The sequence below is a fragment of the Dermacentor silvarum genome, chromosome 1 (assembly GCF_013339745.2).
Source record: "Dermacentor silvarum isolate Dsil-2018 chromosome 1, BIME_Dsil_1.4, whole genome shotgun sequence".
In the NCBI taxonomy this organism is placed as follows: Eukaryota; Metazoa; Arthropoda; class Arachnida; order Ixodida; family Ixodidae; genus Dermacentor; species Dermacentor silvarum.
Genome location: NC_051154.1, coordinates 65692773 through 65708101, shown reverse-complemented (window position 1 = coordinate 65708101; position 15329 = coordinate 65692773). Strand labels below are relative to the sequence as shown.

General features: G+C 46.3%; 1 protein-coding gene across 1 annotated transcript in view; it reads right to left on the bottom strand.

The window, feature by feature from the left end:
• LOC119443965 (paraplegin-like) overlaps positions 1–15329 on the bottom strand; it is a 389278-nt gene that overhangs the window by 339550 nt on the left and 34399 nt on the right. Inside the window, 3 exon segments of the mRNA XM_049668856.1 lie at positions 5626–5698; positions 8126–8209; positions 13994–14109. Coding sequence (XP_049524813.1) covers positions 5626–5698; positions 8126–8209; positions 13994–14109 — 273 coding nt within the window.

Below are 15329 nucleotides of genomic sequence, written 5' to 3'. Positions count from 1 at the left end.
TTTCTATTAGCCGTCCTCTCGCATCATAGCGAGAGTTGCCCCACAGTGTACTATGTGCATTTAGATCACCAACGACTATGTAAGGGTGATGGAGTTCATCAATAAAGCTTTGAAATGTTGTTCTAGAGATTGATAACTTGGGGGGATGTATATAGACGCGATGGTGACTAGTTTATTGAATAGCACTGCTTCGATAGCAACTGCTTCAAGAGGGGTTTGGAGTTGCAGTTTCCGACATGAAACACCTCTGTCAGCTATTATAGCTACACCGCCTGACGCTGCAACAGCCTCGTCCCGGTCTTTCCGGAAAATAGCGTATTGCTGGAGAAAGTTTGTGTAGGTTTAAGATGTGTCTCCAGAACACACAGCACCTTTGGATTGTATTTGTGTAAAAGTTCTTTAATGTCATCGAGGTTGTGCATTAGGCCTCTCACGTTCCAGTGTAATATTTGTGTATCCACATCGTTTGTGTTTTTGGGCTGTGTGTCAAGAGACGAGTCTAGTTGGCTTACGGAGCCTTTCCAGGCCCCGTAATCCGGAGTTTGTCTTTCTTGGAGCAGTCGCGAGAATCGCGTTGCTCCGGAGGCACTGGATGCGCCGCCTGGCTTGGGTTTGTGTCCATCGACTCCAGGCTGGACTTCCGCTCAAGCGAGCGGGGTGTTTTCGGGGTGGGCCTTGCCTTGAAAAGCAGGGCCTTGGAGGCCACCAACCCAGAGGTCGATGGGCCCTCCTTCAGAGACGGCGCAGCAGCGCTGGCTGCTGTCGCCTGGGGGGCTGGTGGCACAGCCGCGGTCACACTCTTTGTGGGCCGGGCCGATGCCGGAGTCTGCTGCAGCGTTGCCCCCTTTCGCGCTGCACCAACATACCCTGCGGTATGCAGGAAGGAAACGCGTTTCCGCACTTCTTGAAATGAGATGTTCTCTTTCACTTTCAATGTAATGATACCTTCTTCTGTCTTCCACATAGGGCATGATCGGGAATATGTGGCATGCTCACCGTCGCAGTTTGTGCAATGGAGCGTGTCAGTGCAGTTGTCGGAAGTGTGTTCTTGTTTGCCACATTTTGTGCAAGTAAGCCGGCCGTGGCACCTTTGCGAGCCATGGCCAAATCTCTGACATTTGAAACATCTGCGTGGATTTGGAATGTAGGGTCTTACTCGTGTCTTTGCGTAACCAGTTTCGAGAGAGTCTGGCAGTACACTCGTCGCAAAGGTGAAAATGAGACGTTTTGTACGAATTTCTTTGTTGTCACGTTTGATCATTATTCTTTGCACTTTGATAACATCCTGTTCCTTCCATCCTTCAACTAGTTCTTCGCTCAGATTCATGAGATCATCATAGGATACCACACCTCTGGATGTGCTCATTGAGCGATGTGGGGTTACCGTGATTTCAACATCACCAAAAGCAAGGAGATTTGAAATCTTTTAATGTTGTAGTTTGTCACGCACTTCAAGCAGTAGGTCGCCGCTAGCCATTTTAGTGGTTTTGTATCCAGGACCCAGCACGTCTGTGAGAACTTTTGCAACGGTGAAAGGGTTCTGACTGTGTTTTCGGCGCATTTGCTATGTATAACATGGTAGCGTGGGAAGGATGCCTTGCATTGGACAAAAAATTGCCGTTTCTTCGGTGCGCCCTCTTTTCGAAAGAGGGCGATCAGGCAGTCGGGGAAAGGCACTTAAAGCCATAAATACTTTTTGTTTTCGGCAGCTACGCCAGCCGCCCACCACCGAGCCCAACAAGGGGACGCTACAACACCCGAAGGAGACGCAGACACCAGCTGTATGTAGCTACTACAGTGTAGACCGCTTATAACTAAGTCGCCGGAGTCGCGAATATCTGCACTATAAGTGGTACCGCACTATAACCAAAACAACAATTTTCAAGCCCTGCACGTATGCAAAACATGTAGACCAAGCATGTAGACACGCTTTGTACTATCGCGCGCACATCGCTATTACGTTTTCGTCAGTGAGCTGGCGAAAACATAATTGCGATGTAGCACCCCCCGACAGCTTTGCACCAAGTCAAAGCGGAACAACTGTTTGCCGTGACCGCTGCGAAAAAAACAGTGACCGCTATCGATGCGATTATGAACGCTGACTTTGTGGTGCTGAAGGCACGCGCCCGACGCACATACCGAGTCGCTCAGTCGCTGCAACAGCTGGCAGTCGAAACCGCGGTCGCTATCTATGCGATCATCGATGGCGACTACGTAGTTTTTTAGGCACGCGGCCGACGCGCATACCGAGTAAAAACGAAACTACTGTTCGCCGCAAACGCTGCGGAGAAAACCGCGGCCGCTATCGACGGGATCGTGGATGACGACTACGCAGTTACGAAAGCCCGTGGCCAATGCGGTGTTATGCGCGGCGGTAAACGAAAGAATACAGGCTTTAAAGACACAAATAGGCTTGAAGCGTTCCGGCGTTGCTATCATTCACGTACGATTTCAACTGATGGCTGTGGCGATGCGGACTCCGCCGCTTCGTTTTAGTTGGACGCTAGCGCCGTTCTTGCTCTTTTGCGTCGCACATTTGCGGCGCTCCTCGCTCAGCGAGCTCCGAAAGTAGTCTGAAACTGATGTGCAGCCAAATAAGTCCGAATTAACGAGAATTTGATTGCACTGAATAATGCATACGCTGGCCGGCAGCACGCACCTTGTTGAGAAGCTGCTCGCTGCCGCCCTTGTCGGCGAGATTTTCCGGCGGAAGCTGCATTATAACCGGTATTTCGTCTCACACGGCTGCACTGTAAGCGGTATGCGTATACATGGAGTTCTAGGGGAGGGTAAACGGGAGTCTGAAAAGACCGCACTATATCCGGTCCTGCACCATAAGCGGTTACGTTATAAGTGGTCTATACTGTATAACCTAATATAAATATCCTAGGTTGGATAGAATACACCAGGTTAACCCTTGCTGCCTGCGAAGTCGGAAATAAAAGGAAGAGAGGAGGATACAGGAAAGATTGCAAGTGAGAGAGAAAGACGAAGATCGGAGAGGAGGATAGGAAAAGGCAACTACCGATTTCCCCCGGGTGGGTCAGTCCGGGGGTGCCGTCTATGTGAAGCAGAGGCCAAAGGGGTGTGTTGCCTCTGCCGAGGGGCCATAAAGGTCCAAACACCCGGCATCGGCTCAACCCCCAGGATCCCCTTTTCCCCGGACACGGCTAAGCCACGCACGGTTAAGTGCGGAGGGTCCAACCCCCCTGTGCTCGGGTCCGTGGTGTCGCAACAAACCAAAGGCCTGCTAACGCGGATGCCCCTGCGGGGGAAGGGGGCATTAATAACGTGATCAAGCACGCGCTATAGGGGGCAGGGAGCAGGGGATGTGCATTTATCCGCCCTCTCCAATCCTCTACCCTACCCTTGCTGAACCTGCCTATGGCTGTCCAAATGCGAGCGACGTGCCATATATTGGGGGTAATCTTTAGCAAGCGCAAAGATTGAGCCGAGATGGTTGCTGCCTTCATGCAATCTGGTTTTCCAGGCACGGTGCGAAGTGTTTGCTCGCACTGCGATAGCGAGTGTTCTTGATAATCTAATGATCTTTGTCGGAACGCGCGTGACACCGATAAAACTACGAACCTTACTTCGTGTATTTGTCTCTTCGTTATCACTATCAATGCTCCGCCTTTCTGCCAAAATTGCAACATTTTTTTTAGAGCGCAGCTCTTAGGCGCCCATTTTTGGGTTGAGTGTCGGTGTCCCGCGGCGTACCTGGGATGCAGTGATGGTACCAAAAATGGATGACGGTGCAAACACCCGTGTCACACGGGCGTTTGGAAGGCCTTCCAACCGATAGTCAGTTGACTCAAAGGTCAAGCTCGAGCTGCTACACGGGCAGCTTCGAAGGCCGCCAAGTCAATAGTCAATCGAGTCAACGGAGCACCCTACAACTCTATCGAAATCTCAATGGCCTTTGAGCAACGGAAGCGGAAACAGCGCGAACATGCGCTCTCTTTCACAGTGTGCTCGTACTCACGGTTAGAAAGAACAAATCAAACAAAAATGCTCTAAAATACTATATATGAGTGTTATTAATTATTTAATAAAGTATTTTTGCCATTTGATATGTGCGAACTGCACATACTCTCGATCGACAACAGCGACGTGCTTGTGTTCGTACACTCTCCCTCTACTCCATGTGCTGCCGGCTGCCGTCATATCGCCGCCATTTCATCGTATGAACGAATATAAAAGAAATTATAGTGCTTTTAAGTGGTTTTAATGTTGTTTAACTTTTCATTGACACGGAAACGAAAATAAAGATCCGCAGCGCCACACAATTTTGCGAGAAACGCCTGAAACACTCAACGGCCTTTCAAAAGTGCCGTGTAGCAGTGCGATAACTCCTTTGAGTCGATAGAGTTGTGGCATTTCGAAGGCCGTCGACTGGAAGGCCTTCCAAATGTGCCAGTGTGACACAGGTATTAGAACACCTAAAGAAATGCTCGGATTGACGTCAAATTTCTCAGGGTGGTTCCTATAAACAAAGTAAATTAATGGCTTTGAAAAGAAAATTTGGTGCATTTGGGTCTGGGTGGGAATCGAACCCGGGCTTCCGGGGTGCGCATCTATCATGCCTCCCCGGTCACATGGCGGCTCCACGGTTCTGGCTGACCTAAAGGTGTGCCTAGTGCATGCGTCATTGCACACGTCACGTTGCAGCTATCTGGCTAACTAAAGGTGTGGCCTAGCGCGTGCGTCATTGGCCACGTGACGGCACAGCCAATGGGGAAGAGGTGGCACCACGTCATGAGTATAAAATGAGCATGCTGCCTTCTGCACATCACTTGCTCTTCAGATTTCATCGGTGCTGTGTCTACTGTGATGGAACTCTCAACGCCACATCATGAGTGTATAAAATGAGTGCGCTGATTCCCGCACATCACTTGCTCTTCAGATTTCATCGGTGCTGTGTCTACTGCGATAGACTCTGAAGCGTCTACCTCAGCAGCAGCTGTGAAATGTGGAGATGATCATGAAGAAGATGACATAATCACGACAAAACTACCACTAGACATAGAGGATCACACAGCTTGAAATAAAATTCATTGTTCTGCAGCAAAATAGTGCAAATGTTTCTGGTCTGTGGCCAACGTACAAGCAAACACACACGTAAGCAGCCTTAAGTGTTTATTTCATTTGAGGATGCCATTTGAGGACAGCTGCGGACACTAAGCGCAATCAGCCATGGCGTCCAAGATTTACAGCATTGAGCAATACAAAATGCTAATCTTGGATGACATGAGCCACGCTGATGCATTGCTCTCAGCGCATTCAGCCCACATCTGCTGGTGTTCATAAACAGGCTATTATGGCACAATCTTCTTGGAATTTGTTTATAAGTGATTACGAAGAAGGTACTATCCACCAGGAATGTTCTGGGAATTTGTCAAAATTTTTTTTACTGTTGAAACTTAAAAACTTCTAATTAACGAAATTCACGATTTAACAAAGTTTTTCGCTGCAAGTACAACTTTGTTATTCGACTGTAGTAGTACAAACTAAATGCACAGCTGTCCTTTCTAACTGCTGAAAAAGACGAGGCTCAGTATATTCAAGAAACCCCAGTTCCATTTAGTCAACACCAATGGCGGGAGCAAGCATGCAATACCATACCTGTGCTTACACGGTTGAATGTTAAAGACTCGGCGACCCTTCCTCCAAGTGCCATGCACATCTTCTGGAACAACTGCAAGTGACAAGTTATTCTGCCATTACTCCTTCACCAAATTTCAAGTATTCCAAGTATGAAGGCAGAAATATCTTTTGAAAAAGAAAAGGGAATTACACTAAATTAAATTTCTATATTAAAGGTAGAAATAGACAAAAAAGAGCAAAGTGTTTTGGCGAATTCGTCCACACACAAACACTAGCAGGAAACTGTGCATAGAAAAGTGCAGCTCAATTTGAATTGCTGTTTGCATATCTGACCCCCACTGTGATTAATACAGCTCCAACTCCACTTTACCCAACTTTATTTAAGTACATTTTGATTTCAACAGAGTTTATCACTTTCATTCTCCTAGACAGCTTCCACCGAAGACGACGCATTTTACTAGGCTCGGCAATGTAGTATGGCAATGCAGTCTTAATTTGTTGAATTTAATTAATCCTTTCGAGATTAGTCTTGTGACAATGACCAGCACAAGTCACTAGTTATGATGTTTCTATGCATATAATAAGTTCATTTCATGCTTATGATAACTTGTTTTCATCACAATTTCATTTTTTTGATAAACAGTGACTGGTGAACTAGCTGCAGTTGCTGCCATATGTTCTGCCTGCTCCCCGGGACAGATATGTTGGTGCACACTGCACTGCAGTGCCTATGGCTGTTTCCATGCACAAATACACTCCCTACAGTTCCATATCATCATGGCATGAGATTAAAGATATTTCACTGCACCACAAACTGGTGGCCTCACCGGTAGTAGTGTTGCTTTATGCTTAATATGCTCACTGGGCAGCACAAATTGAGTCAAAATTTTTAATGTATTAGCATTCTCAGGGTACTTCAAGCACTTTCAGAGGGCTATCCATGTTTGTATCCACCAAGATGTTACGGGGAGAAAAGACGCTTGACACTATATTTACAAGATATATACAACGGGCAGATGACAGGCATACAAGATGACAAGATGAAGCCTGTGTGCGTGACTATCAGTGATCATCATCTTCGTCAGTCATGTCATCATCGTTCGCTACTGCAGCGCCTCGTAGCACTATGTTTGTATCTATGCATGTTCGTATGTAACCATTTTCCCGCCATCCTGGGTCACTGAGTAGTCCGTGGTCGAATGGGTAGTGCATCGGGCTGCTATGCTGAGGGTTCGAAACCAACAGTTGGACCCACTAGGGTCACTGAATATGTGGCAAAGTGTACATATGGGCTGCTCTTACGAACCTCTTTCACGCCTCCTGCACCTGTCATTGTAGATGCAGGAGTGGGTAGGTACCGCAGTTCAATGAAACTATTTGATGCTGACTTGGGGCACTGGGTATGTGCCACTCGGTCTGTGCTGGTCTTCAATGAACCTCTTTGACGCCAACTTTGGTCACTGTGTATGTGCCAGTAGGTCTGTGCCGCTTGTCAATGAACGCCGTTGACGCCAACTTGGGTAACTAGGTATGTGCCACTGGGAATATGCTGGTCTACAATGACGAAAAAGATCCCTAAAATTTCTCCGATGCTGAGCAGAATCGAACCCATGCCACAAGTGTTCCTCAAGGACAGCAACCTGACGCTTTAGAAGGCTGCGTCACAACTGCACTGGGAATGTGATGCTTTTTAATTAATGTCTGTCATGCCAACGCTTTAGTAAGCTGCGCCATGAATGCATTGGGTATGTGCCGCTCTTCAATGAACCTCTCGCCAACTTGCATTCCCAAGTATGTGCCACTGGGTGTGCAGCAAGTGAGGGAATAATTTTCAGTGTTCTCATGCACCGGCGCGCCACGCTTCTGGTCTCGGAGGCCCCGTGCGTACTTCTCGGCAGCGCCACTAGATGGCGCGACATGTCCAGAAAGAGGAGGATGGCGCAAGAGAGGAGCCCGGTTGCCACATGATGTGTTTCTAAGCATTCGCACGCACCGGTGCACCATGCATTTTAGAGGCAGCGATAGCGCAAGATGGCGCTCAGTGTTCTTAGGGAAGTGCAAAAGAGGAGTCCAGCTACAGTGCATGCCTTATACATAACTTGTTTCGACAGCGGCAATTCATTGTGTCGCTATACTGATTTAATGCTAAATGCATTATTGTCGACAGTCATTGTGAGATGGGTTCTGCTGATTTTTTTTTAATCAAATAATTTCTGCCTAAATTTCTACTGGAATTTTAATACTGTTAAAACATAGAAACTTTAACAGAAACGCAGAAAAATTGCTATAATAAGCTCCTTTGGCTGTACTTTGTAAAGACATACTTTCTTTTCCAGTCTTCACTTTTTATCTCGCATACCGAGTGACCAATCTCTAGAAAAATATGAGGGCACAATGCCCATGACGAAAGGTCCATAGAATGGAAAATAAAATGCATTCTTGGAAATTGTGGCCCCTGGCAGTAAATAATAACACTTTTACATAGACGTTCAAGTGTAGCAGTGTATAGTATAATTACCTGCTCATATGAATAAAGCTTCTGGTCTGAGGGCAAGTACTGTGCAAATCCCAAAGCATTTGATGTCCGTGGCACAATTGATACCTGTGTGACAGAATACAAATGACCTTTACTGTAAAACGTGTGGCAAAAATATTCTGATATGTATTCATTTAAACAAAGTAAAGGCACAAGAATGGGTAGCGAGAAAGTAAACAAAAATGAGTACTAAAAGGTGACTTAAATGGCATCACTAAAATGTTCACACTAATGCCAAAAAGAAGTTCTCCATCTCAGCATAACTCACGATGGAATAAAAGCCCTGGCGAAAGGGCTGCAAGCACCAGATATGGGGAAATTCTAGCTAAAGCACACCATTCAATATGCAAGATCATTACCTCTACTCATTTACCAGGCCCACCTTTTGGCACTACAAGCTAATCAAATTTTTCTCATCTGTGGCACTAGCTGCTCACTCCATCTGTGCACACACTGACATGTACAGTGCTCATGGATTGAAACGCAACAGGCAAATTTTGGGTGGAACACTCCTGTGCAATTACTCGAGAGTACCATGCCATGTTGCTTTGAATCTGGTCACGAAAGGAAACGCGGACTCTGACTTAAGAGTACGAGTCGAGATTGCGCCGATGTCACACAAACTACTGTTGGTGGAAACAAAAGCATGTGCATTGGTTAGACCTAAATTGTCGCATTTCAATCCGTGAGCACTGTGGATTGCATGTTTTGCAGCTGACAGACATTTTTTTCTGTGTAGTGTGTTAGCTGCAGCCTCCAGAGCCCATGTTTGCTTTGCAAATCAGATTCAGATGAGAGCTAGGTGGTCTACCATTTTACCCTTTTGAAGATGCAAAATGAACAATACATGCAAATGAGGGGCAAGACAAATATTTTTCGAACAAACTACTTAAAAACGGCACACTTCCTTAATATTAAAATGGACCTATCTGCACCATAGTATGCTCCTACCATGTGGATACACCAGTCTCAGTGCAATTTTAACGGTTGGAAGCACTCATGGAAGTCATTTCTATCAAGTCATCCAGTGTACCTTGCACTGCCTTCAAATCTCATCTGCCATCCAAAATCTTCCCTCTGTAGAATTGTTTTTGTTAAGCAAAATAGAAAATAACTTCAGAAAGCCAAGGCTGGCAAATATACCTAGGTTTTGTGCCCTTTATTGATCAGTAAATGAAGTAGCATTTATTCATTTTCACAATATAATGTAATATATGTATATTATATAATGTAATATACATTATATACAATATATTATATACAATATATTATGTATATAATGTAATATATGTATATTATACCTCAAGGGTCCCGTACGGGACCCTTGAGGTATAATAAAATAAATAAATAAATAAATACTGCTTCAAGGGACACAAAGGCAAAAACTAAGCCGACGTGGACTGCTAAAATGCCATTCCAGAAACCTCGCAGCGCTTGTTGCGTGCCAAGAAAAAAGCTTAGTTTACAAGCAAATTCAAATCGCCTGCCTAGGAGCAGGGAGTGGTGACGTTGCACACGCCATCAGCGTCCTTTATTACCGTCGGTAAGTAAAACGGCGCCCGACAGATGGTGCTACGGTTTTCTGCACAAGACGCAAAAGTGCGGCCATCGAGAAACCAAGCCAAGACAGAGTGTTGGATTCGCCGCTGCAGCTGCTTCTGGTCAAGTGATGTGGGCCATTTAGGAATCCCACGACATCACATGGATGTGGCATTCTCTGCTAATTGCAGTCTGTGCAGCACTAGGCGATAACAAAACTATTGAAACGCAAAAGCACGCGCGGCGCAGAGTGGAGAAAATGAAACCTTTCGACCACCTGCATCAGTGTCATGGGTAACGTCAATCAGTTATTTTTTCGAAAAATCGAACAGACTGCACGAGTAGCACTTTTTTTAGTCTTATAATGCAATTAGGAGTGGTTGAGTATAGCGACATAATTGTAATGAGGAGTGGATTCCTTCCCTTTGGGCTAGTACCGTATTTACTCGCGTAATGAATACACTCGCATAATGAACGCACCCCCAACTTTAGTCGTCAAAATGTGGATTTTTTTTTCTGCCGCATAATAAATGCACCATAAACTTGCTGCCGTGAAGTAGGAGAGAAAGTACGATTCGGCGTCAGATTTGGCGTCCAATATGGCGTCTGGCGGGTATGATTGTATCGGATGCTGAATCGTACCATGTGTCTCCTACTTTTATTGCGATATCAATCATATGGACACTCCAGGGGCATTTTTGCCGTTGGTGCCGACGATCGCGGCTCTGTCTCCCGCGTTCAAGGGAGCGAAGTGGGGAGGAAACGCGCCGTATTTCGTCGCGCACATGGCGCCGGTGGGAGGGAAGGGAGGGAGGCGGCACAGCAACTGCACATTTTGCGGCCGCGCGCGTCCTATCTTGAAAGCAATCTGCGTCGGGGGCTGAGTCTAGGTGTGACGGCGGCTTATACGTTTGTGCGTGCTCAGCTATCCCCACTCAGTTTGTGTTGAAGCGATACACAGCACGAAGGTCACTTCGCTCGCTGTTGCTGCCGCGCTTCCTCACACCAGCGTTTCGACAGTGGGCTTCTTCGATTTTCCACTTCTGGCTACCCGCGGGCTGCCGGAGCCAGCCAGCGCGCCTTCGTTTTTTCTCCGGTTGCTCCGCCGACCGCGTGATGCACTTCCGCCGCGCGTTCGTTTTACTCGGGCTGGACGGTTCTGGCTACCCGCGGGCTGCCAGAACCTGCCAGGACGATTTTGTTCTGGCTGCTCTCTGGAAGTTCTCTGGCTAGCAGACGACAAAAAGAGGCGATGAGCGCTCGCCGCCATCTTTGTGGGGACTCGACGGATTGCAGCGCGCATGGCAGCGCGGGCGCTTGAGGACTTTCACCTCACTCCTGGCTTGCGTCGAGCGCGCGCCGCCCCGGTTGTTGTGGTTTCGGACTTCGTCTCCCGTACTCGTCGGCGCGGTGCATGGATCGCCGATTGCGTTGCTTCTAGCGTTATCTTACTAGGGTTTTAACGCACCGTTCCGCCTTGTGAGGCGGTGCCATACGAGCGGCGGCGAACCATTTCAAGCTTTCTTTTGTGTGTGTGTGTGTGTATGCCGTGAATTCTTCTTCCCCGCCGTAAACAGCGCGCACGGCGCTGTCACCGTGGGCGCTGTCGATTATGCTTGCATGGTATTTTCATCGTGTTCCGCGCAAGTTGTTCGCGAAGTTGTAGACGCTCAATTCCCACACATCGCGGTGTCTTTTCGGTTCATCTTTCTCTAGTGGTATCCCTTTTAACATCGCTCGCGTATATGCGGCGATATATTTTTTCTGCAGTTATATAGTGAAGGCGTCGCAGCTAGCCCACGTTCGCTCCGTCTATCCGTCGTATGCTTGGGTGGCAGCTCGAAACTGCCGTTGATGTTAAAGGAATGCACCGAGATGAGTAGTGGCCACACGTATGTTAGGTTAATTTTTGCTCTCATGATAAAGCTTTTCGATGGTCACAGGTGGCGTGCATTTTCATGCGCCAGCCGCAGCCCCCAGCTCCTTCAGCACAGGATCAGAAAGGAGCGCTGTCAACCGAAACAAACTTTCTGAAATCGAATTCAAGCATGTCGATCGGCACGAAATTTTACGCGTAATGACGTACCCGCTTTTTCGTGTCTTGTCAAATGACTTCAAATGTTGCCGGTGGCCGACCTCCTCGAGGCATCCTCGAGCGATCGCTTTTGCACGATTATTTACGTGCGATTTTGCGTCTTGGCATCGGACTCGTCGCAGGCCGTTTGTTACGCTGTGCAAAGTGAGATAGATGCCCAGTCGCGCGAACTCTCGCAAAAGTGTTTTCCGAATACAGCTGTATATTTTCACGGTGGCAAAGCAGAAATGGGCCGACTAGGCCGCGCGCGCGCCGCCCACGCCGGTCGCTGCCATGTTGGCAGCTTGTTTACATTTATCCCGCGGCCAGCGCTGTCCCGGCGTTCGATTTTGCAAACTTCGGGCCGCTCCGGGTTGTCTTGGGATCCCAGCTCACGTGACTTCCTATCACAACCGGAACTAGCTGGCTGCCGTCTGGCTGCCAGCGGGCTGCCAGAACTCCGAAAATCGAAGAAGCCCAGTGAGTGTCCGCGGTCATCGAGTGTGATTCGTTCATGTTTGCCTGTGCGCGCTGACATCATGCAGGTTAAATTACTTTGCAAGTTTACACGGCCGATAAAACTACTACCCTTACTTCGTATAGCTGTCCAGGCATTTGCTATCGCAATCGATGGTTTGCCTTTCGGGCGAAACTATGACTTTTTTAGAGGTGGCCGCGTAAAAGAAATCACTCAAAATTTGACCCCGCATAATAAACGCAGCCCCCAACTTTGCACATGTCTTTCAAGAAAAAAAAAATTGTGTTCATTATGCGAGTAAATAGGGTACTTGAATGTTCCATGGAAGTCTCTAATCCTGTCATGCATTTACCCCAATTTCTCTATTACTAAAGCTCTGTTCTCGATAATATTGATGCCTTAGACATTCTCAAGCACTGATCTATCACATTAGATTGATTTAATATTTGGCTTTAGTGTCCCTTTCAGAATCACGCACACCTATACTTAAATATTAAAATAAAATATTGGGTTTTACTGCAGAAAGCAATTATGTTATAAGAAACTGAGTTTAAGCATCCACAACGTCACACTGTATCATGAAGCTCAAAGTGCACAATTTGAATTGGTCTTCTGAGCAGGCTGAAAGAGATAGACTCGTTGAAGAATTTAGGACGAGATGTGACAAATTTTAGGGTTATCGCAGTAATTAGCAATACGATTGAACCTTGTTATAACGAAGTCGTATCTGACACGAAAATACCTTCGTTACATCCTATTTTTGCTATAAGCATATATTCGCTGCACGGTGATAATAGTGAGAAAGTTTTTATATTTACTTCGTTATATCTAATCATTCGTTATATTGAGGCTGGACTAATTTATTTGTCAATTATGGGCCAACTCAAGGCAAAGTGAACCGCAGTCAATATAAGTAATTCTTAGCCTTCCTCTCACCCAGACAGCTTTTCGCTGTCTTAGATGCCAGTCAATGAAGTGTAGCCATAGTCAATCTCATCATGTTAATGCCATTGCTGCGCTATCATAGTCATGCCACTGTCATAGTCATCAAATTGCTACCATTGTTGTTAATCTGTCATCATCATGCAACTGTCATCTTTGTGTCATCAAACGTTTGTCACATACACAGAGGAAAAGTAGGTGTGTACGTTTCTCAATGCTTACACAGCCAATACCATCTTGTAGAGGGCTAGTTGGCTGATCTTCAAAGTAATCTTAAACAGTGTAACCAAGCAACGGAAAAACATTATCTCAATGGAAAAACATTATCTCATGAACTTATTTCTGCAGTAAATGACCTAAGGATAGAAAAAGCTGTTTAAGTCAGTGTCTGTTTTTGGCCCAAGGCCACAACCTGGCTTTCAGATGTGCAGTAGTGGAGAGCTCGTGACTGATTTTGATTGCCTCGTGCTCCATAACATGCACTCAAACCTTAGGACATAAGCATATTTGTGTTTCACCCCTATCAGAATATGGCTGCCACAACTCTGGAGGAATCAAATTCACCACCTTGCGCTCAGCAGAAGAACACCATAGTTACTGAGCCACTATAGCAAGTCACACCTCCACTCAATGCTCCTTTCTGTTGGTTGGCAGGAGATGACACACAGCTGTGTAGCACCACAACATACTCCCCCCCCCCCCCTCCCCCAATCCTTGAGCCTGTATTAAGGGAACAATCAGAATGCCCCTCATACATCGTGTATATAGCATGCAAATGTACGCATTCGGCACAGTGTTGCACAATCCACCTACTGACCTTCATGAGGGCATCTGTGTGTTCCATCAACCAGCCGACAAGAGCATGACCACACTCATGGAAGGCAACCGCCTCCTTCTCCGTCAAAGACATAACCTGACTCCTTTTCTCCGTTCCTGCAAGCAGGAAATAAAGGCCCATAAAACAAAAATGAGTGACATTTAACCTTGACAATGGTGGGAAAGAGCAAATTTTGTAGCATGTGGTTGAATAAACAAAAAAGAAGTTAAAATACAAATATATACCATATCTTGTCTTGCCTTAATTACAAATATATACTCTGTCTGTCAGTCTGTCTCATTTTTTTTTTTTAAGTCTGAAGAGAATGTTTAAAAATTGCATAGAGCAGATGGTGCAATTAGGCCTGTTAAAGTTGATTACCTGAAGAAGCAGATATTACGTGCATGAAATTTTTCAATGTCCAGGTAGCTAATTAAAAGGATTCATTACCTTAGTTGTTCACTTAAGGACACATGTTTAAGTTGCAAAATTGAAGCCCTGAACGCTAATGCATATTTTAGCAGATTTTGGCATACCTGCCAAGTTCGAAGAAACTAAATCCGGGAGATCTTCTGATAGGGGGGGGGGGGGGCAGTTGGTTCCACATCACCCCCCCCCTCCACCACCACCACCCCCCGACGTCTATATTTTTAAGTATTGACAGGCGACCATAATTACAATTTTATTTACAGATATACAAATGACCCCATGAACATCAAGATCTCACTTTTGCAAGCATTTCGTTGTTGCTAATTTTGCCTTCAAAAATTCTTTAAAATTAAATCCTCTGGTCTTATATCCCACAACCACCATCTGATTACGAGGCACGCCGTAGTGGGGAACTCGGGATTAATTTCGGCCACTTGCAGTTCTTTAACGTGCACCCAATGGACAGCACAGTGCTGTTTTCTCATTTCGCAACCATCAAATGCGGCAGCCGCAGCAGAGATTTGATCCCACTAACTCGTGCTTAGCAGCGCAATGCCAAAGCCACTAAGCAACCATGGCGGGCGTTCAAAAATTCTTCAGATAATGTTTGATTGTAAGTAATTCCATCTCTTTCACATTTTGTGAGGATGACGTTTCCCAGCGTCATAGACAAGCGACACATGGACGAGTGGCACGTCATCCTCGTATTTTTCCTGATGTTAAATTGCCGCTCGCACTCTGCATTGCTCTGTGGTATCAACAAAATACCCAGCGTCACTTCAGCTGAGCACTACATTAAAAATACTTGAAGATACTTTTTGCGCTAGCGCTCCTTGATTTTAAAGTCATGACTGACCGTAGGCCTACGCAATGACAGAGCGGCTGACGGTGAGAACGATGGAGAGTC